Source organism: Arachis ipaensis, chromosome B8 (genome assembly GCF_059453495.1).
Source record: "Arachis ipaensis isolate K30076 ecotype BB chromosome B8, ASM5945349v1, whole genome shotgun sequence".
In the NCBI taxonomy this organism is placed as follows: Eukaryota; Viridiplantae; Streptophyta; class Magnoliopsida; order Fabales; family Fabaceae; genus Arachis; species Arachis ipaensis.
Window position 1 is genome coordinate 37,094,448 of NC_142443.1, and position 7,158 is coordinate 37,101,605.

The 7,158-nt window shown below is 31.5% G+C and overlaps 1 protein-coding gene across 1 annotated transcript; it reads right to left on the reverse strand.

Annotated features, from left to right (window-relative positions):
- Nucleotides 1–3,915: 3,915 nt before the first annotated feature.
- Nucleotides 3,916–5,367, reverse strand: LOC107610854 (protein FAR1-RELATED SEQUENCE 5-like). The gene has a single exon (XM_016312843.1). The coding sequence runs from the start codon at nucleotides 5,365–5,367 to the stop codon at nucleotides 3,916–3,918; it is 1,452 nt and encodes a 483-aa protein (XP_016168329.1).
- Between the last annotated feature and the right edge of the window lie 1,791 nt (nucleotides 5,368–7,158).

The window sequence follows — 7,158 nt, forward strand, 5'->3', positions numbered from 1 at the left end:
TAAAACTTAAGCAATTGACACTCACAAATGGAGCTTCAACCCCAAAATTTCTCGGTTGGAGTTTTGTAAACCCTGGAATCCTCTGATTTATATGATAACCAGTAGGAGATGCAGTACTCAGCAATGATTTGACAATATCAGTTGATGGAGTATCTGCTACACAAAATTGTTTATCATGTATTTTTTTGGATGACTGGGCTCTAGAAATTTTAGGATTAGTCTTCTTCACACCGAGAATAGATTTTTTTCTGTCAAAAGAAGCTTTTTTAACCGGGGGAGTGGCCAACTTTTTCATTATCGTGTCTGTCATGGCTTGCTCAGAAGAAATGTTTTCAAAGGGACTTGCATATGGAGACATGGTCATTGGCATTGAAAGCGATGGATAAGGAGGTGAGCTTGGGTTAAATCCTCCCAAATGATTATAAAATTGTGACAGCATAGGGTGAAAGTAAGGCATCATTGGCATCATAGATTGATTGATAGAGGCCATGTTTTGCAAGTTAGTGACAACTTCTTGCATCTTTATGATTTGTGGGTTGAGCGCATCATATTTTTCACCTTTATTCTCCTAAAAAATATTTGGAAAATGATAAGAAAATGATTACATTAGTATTCCACGAAATGCTATAGACGTTTAATCAACTAAGTATCAGATGAATTCATTGAAGACTGACCAATACTTAGTAAATTCAACATAACAATCTGAAAAGAGAAAAGAGATCACCTTGTTAAAGATGGTTTCACCTGGCACATCCACTTCTTTAGATTTTAATTCCTCCTTATTTTCTACCATCTTGACGCCCTCATTGAGACTGAAAACCATTATAAATAAATAAATAAATATCAAAATTCTTAAGAAAAATACAAACAAAAATTTAAAATTCATAGAATCAATTGAAGTGTATTCCAACCTAGACGAAATTTCGATGGCCTTCATCAGAGTGTTCTTCACTTGTGCTTTTGTTACATTTGATTTTTGTTGAGCGCTGCCAAGGTTTTCCCCAATGTCGTCAGATGGTGATTGAGGTGTGTGATTGCTTTCAGCTTTGGCTTTTTTTGAAATGGATTTGTTAGTTCCTCTTGAAGACATAATTACAAGTAGAAAAAGCAATATGCATATATGAATGTAAGACATTCGAATTCCACGGCGGTAACTGAAAATAATTTCATCCATTTATAGGAAGTTTGGAAACTGGATACATGAAAGGTCATCATGTATATGGGTTTCGCATCAATTATTTCTGAAGTAATTTTTCATAAAGCCTGACTTCTCATATTTCTGTAACAAGAAAAAGAAAAAAGAAAGACGGAAGATGAAAGGAGTGATTACAAGATGGAAAACTTACTATGGGGTGAAAGATGGAAGATGAAAGAGATGAGTTAAAGATAGAAAACTTACCATAGGGTGAGAAGAAGCATCCAAAACTTGCTTCTGCATTCTCTTCATTTATTTGTGATTAGGATATTCAGCATACATTTTTAATTTATACCGTCTAATTAAAAAATAATATTCTATTAAATATAATTAAATTATTTAGAAATAATTTTAGTTTACTTTTAAACGGCCAGAAGCCCAAGTATCATAGTATTTTAAAACATTAATTAATAATTACATTAATAATAAAAGATATTAAGCACATAAAATTTGAAATATAATTTAAATCAATGCTCTTTAAAACTTTACCCACATAGCAAGTTTTCCTAGTTTTATTACTTTTATGTTATATCATACAAAGTTGTATTTTTAATCCTCACTAATAAAATATATTATTTGTTAGAAATTTGTAAGCTGTAATGATTCTTTTTCATGTTTTTAGTTTATTGTGAATTAATTATTGAAGGCTTTCTCTCCATGTGATTAATCACATTTTTTAAGCATTTCTTTATCTTCTTCATATGACCATCTCTAAGTTTTAATTATTTCACTTATATTATGAAAATAAACAACTTTATTTTTAGTGATAAACCACAAATCAATATAAAAACTATCGTATTAATAGATAAGATATGGATTCAATCATAAAAATCTATTATCAATGCCAAAAATTTTTCATTGAACATGTTTTTCAACATGCAATTGGACTAGGTGCCATATGCAAAGGGTTTCAACCAAATGAAATTATGTAGAAAGACAGACAGAGAGTAAGGTAGAGAATATTGAGGGTTAATAAATTGGGGGGCAAAACATAAAATTTATTTAGAGTACAGTAATACACTTCCATAGCGAACACAAGTCACAACTTATAATTATTGACGAATGCATTAATTCTTCTTCTTGTTAAAATCTTGAACTCTTGCATTCCAATAATCGTAGTAATTTGGTACATTAGCGTGTGAAGGATTTATCTGGAACATGGGTATTCCACCTCCACTGTATGAATAACAAGGTGGCATGGGATATCTATTAAAACTAGGGTACATAGGTAATCCACTCATGTATTGAAAATTCTCAAAACCCTTTGTAGAGGATATAGCACCATAAGTTTCAATTTCGGTGGACACTTCTTGATGATCTTCTTTATTTGGTTTTCTACTCTGCTAAATAAATATCAAAAAAATAAATTATTGAAAACATTTTTTATACATTATTCCATCAATACATGAGAATACAACATGGCAAACTAACCTTTTCGATGCGATTATTATCTAATCGCTTTCTTTTATTACTCTTTTGGACACTTGAAATTCTATCCTTCTCTTTGTGTCCTACATGCAAAAATATAAAAACTATCAAAAAATCTCTTGCAGTTCAAATTATATTATAATACACAGTTATATACCTCAAAAGCAGCTTCAGGTGTATTTATTTTTGTTTGTGCACTAGGCTTTTCTATTTTGTTATCATTGTAGTAGTTGCTTTGAACTTCTATAGATTGGACATGAGGCTTATTCACTTTTTTCTGGATATTTTCAAATAAATCACTGCGTTTTTTGTTACATTGGTGTATTGTTTCCTCATCAGATATATCCTGTAATACAATATATTCCAACAACACATAAATTTTAAAAGAAATAAGTAATACAGAAAAGAATGTACCCTAAACAAAGAAAAATTAATAATAGATATTACCGTAACACCATTTGATTCTTTACTTGATTGGTCATTGTCAGTATTCAATTTTTCTTCGTTCAAACTTAGTGAGCATTCTCCACCATATAGTTTTGGACACCGACGAACCGTATGACCAATCCGTTTACAATGCGAACACTTACGGCCTTAGCAGTCTTGGTTGTTTGTCGTGGGGCTCCTTTTGTCTTCACAACACTTGGGTCACCTACCAAGTTGGCAGTAGAAGGAAGCTTCTCATTTGGATTGTGTCTTTTATGGAGTTTCATAATCAATCCAAAAATGTCTTCTCTGATTTCCATGAAGTCATCTCGATGTTTCGATGCTTTATCACATAGTGTAAAATAAAGCGTCGCTAGAGCACCGTACCTAACACCAGCAATCTTTTTAGATTCAATATCCTCGGCGGTAAGTGAACTAATGTATTCTTTTTTAGCATCTTTCGTCCACCTCTTGTGAATAAGAGTATTAGGAATAGTGCTAATATGATCATGTCTCATAATACAAAAAATATGGGAACAAGGGATACCACGGCTCTCAAATAATCGACAATCACAAGCAAAGTTGTTAGTACTTCTATCAGACCGAACCTTATATTCAATAGCCGGCTCTTGATATTTGTTCATTCTCACCTCAATTTTGTTACCATTATTTGAATGGCCGACAACGTTTAGTTTACTCACTTCTAGTATCTCATTCCTTACCTCTTTAAACATATTATGGGTAAAAATATTGGCTGCTTCTTTTCGATGTCTTCGAAACATGTAGTTAAAATTGAACTTGAGAACAATGACTTAAAATTAGATAATAGCTCATTTTTCTGATATTGCCTCACTGCCTCGTTAAGATTATGCATCAAATCCGAAAGATAACATTTTTTTACCAATATAGTGCTTTATCAACGAATGAATTCCTTCACATTGTGACGTAGTCCTAATTCGACCAAAAAACGTGTTGTTCAAATATGCAAAAGCCCACATCCTTTTGATCTCATATGTTTTTTTCACCCATTCGTTTTCAGAAAGCTTGAATTTTGATACTAATCGATGCCCTTTATCTTCAAACTCATCCGGAAAAAAATTCCGGTACATAAGGTGCTTCAATCCATGAAGGAACTCAGAATTTTTGATAGCTTCACACGTATTGCGATGTAAATGCCACGCACAAAGTCGGTGCGTTGCATTTGGCATCACCTCTCTAATTGCTCCTCTCATTGCAAGATTACCATCTGTCACCACTGCTATTGGATGTTTATTACCCATTATTTCAAGAAAAATCTTCAAAACTAATACATATGTCTCATGCTTCTCATCTGCTAGCAAGCCACAACCAAATATGCATGTCTGACCGTGATGGTTAGTTCCTGAGAAGACAACCAATGGCTTGTTATATTTATTCTTCTGGTATGTTGTGTCAAATGCTAGTACATCACTAAAACATTGATAATCAATTATGCTAGCTCCGTCAGCCCATACTAAATTTTCAAGTTTATTATCTTTCAGAGTAAATTTTCCTTGCAACAATGGATCCTCATCGGCCTTAGAAATCAAGTAACTCAATGCTGCATATGCATCACCATCTTTCACTTTAGCACGCTTTGATTTGTCGAAATGATTATACAAATCCTTCTTTGTAAAACCAATTTTTCCTGGTCCTCCCTTTTGCTTTAACATGAACCCCATTATATGGCAAGTTCTCACACCATAATCATGCAGACTGTTGGCATGTGCTTTGTCGGCCTCGGTCGTTACACGATATGCGGGGACAAATTGTATATATTTAGGTAGGATAAGGTCATGATTGTGAGTCTCTTCAAATGCAGTGACTTTCCACTTCCTCAATTTCATATCATAGTGAAATCTAATTCTGGCTTGACACATTACACGTGTTATCGGCCTGTGGTCTCTTTTTCTATTCTCCATCTCCAGATACTTCTTTCTCCGTGTACCCTCTCTATTACAAACCATTTGTCTCATGTTAAGGTTGTCGTTGAAATCATAACCCTTTTCATCACACCTTGCAACAAAATCATGTACTTTGGCATAATTTTTGTAGAATTGAACACACTGCTCTACACTATCATGCTCAATACCCCAAATGTCATCCTTGGTCAACTCAGTTAACTTCTTCTCAACTTCACCAAATCCATCTCCAGGATCAACCATTTTCATAGCTTCATCAATTGTACCCTTCTTTTGAGATATACTTATATCATTTTCTTCACTTGAACCACTATACTCAAAACTCAAATCATCAAATTCAACAGAACTCTTTGTTGAATTTTTGTGAACGCTCCCCATACTTGTGTTGTAAGTCTATTATTAACATAAAATGTCAAAAAAATGTATGAGCACAATACTATTCAATTGCATGTAAGGAAATTTGAATAGTAAAAAAAATATTATCACAAAAAATAATAATACACAATCAATCAATGTAATCAAAAAATTATTAACTAATAGTAAACAAATGTAGATATACATAAGAAAAATTTGCATAAACGCACTTATGTATTAATTAATTTTAAGTTGTTTATAAGTTCATGACGATAGTTTTAAGCAATATTTAGTTTTCAAAGTTATAAAACAGCAGCTTAGATTTTTCAAAACTTTCCATTAAAAACTATATTGTTCAATATTAGTTTAGTACATGAGCCAGTTCTTATTTATACATAACTCCTATTTAGTACCTAGAAAATATAATAAGACCTCTTATTCCATATAGCATCTCACAATAACTATTTTGAACTATTATATTTAGATTTGACAGTATATTTTTTTTAGGGTAATTATAATCTAAAGAACTATATATCATGAAATATGTTAACTAGCTCTTCTATTTTTAATTAATTTGTATAATATTAAAAATGAACTAATTCTACTTTGTACCTATAAAATCAAGTATAAACTAAGAATTCATAAACAGGCGCTTATAATCATCAATTCCTGAAATTATATATGAGCTATAACCTTTATCTATGTTGTAGGATTATTAACAAGTAATTGTAAAAGATCACATCTACAATAATTTTAACTCAACAATGATCACTATTACATAACTAATTTAAACCCGTATGTTCAAAGCAAATTTTATTCAAGTAAATATTACAAAATACTTCAAATTAAGTGCTTTGTTTCTGGTAAATTTGTGTACCAATTTTTATTGATTTGTTAAGCCGCTCGAAATGAACATCACATCTATATAATCAAGTATAAACTAATAAATCATAAACAGGAGATTATAATCATCAATACCGAAAATTTTATATGAGCTATAACATGTATCTATGTTATACGATTATTAAGAATTGTTACTATTAATTTTTTTTTTCTACGACTCTTTGAAGTACTCTTTGTTTTGGTAATTCTAAATTAATGAAATAGTATTGCTACTAAAGGAGAAAAAATTGGGAAAAGAAAATCAAAGATAATAAGCTTCAAAATAGATGAGGTAAATGAATATGCCTCTAAACTATCAAACTAAATTCTGAACTTGCGGATTGAAGTATTGACAATGAATAATTTTAAAAATTTATATTCAAAAATATTTTTAAACAACACATATAGCACAAATAACTCTAGCAGCTATATATATCTACCAAAACGAACTCTAGCTACTATACGAAGTATCTAATTATTCAAGCATTTAGTCAAATTGACAGCAGATTAAATAATAATAATAATAATAATAATAATAATAATAATAATAATAATAATAATAATAATAATAATAATAATAATAATAATAATAATGGCATCTATAGCACAAATAATTTAAGCAAAAATATTTAAAATAGTTCTGGCCTTGGGACAATGAATAAATAGCAGCAAGAACAAGGAAGTGAGGCTAAGTCCCGTGAGCATCGAGGGACGAATGCTACCTACAGAAATGACGGCCAGAGCACAGATCGCGAGACTTCAGGGCAGAGTTCCGGCGAGAGCAGCGAGAAAAGAGAAGAGAGCAACGAAGCAGAAGACTAGAAGAGAAACAGAGTTGGGGAAGGAGATAAAAATCCTACCGCCAAAATCTCTCCTTCTGTGAATATAGAAAAGAGAAGAAGACAAAATTAGATGAAAAGGATTAGGGTTCTA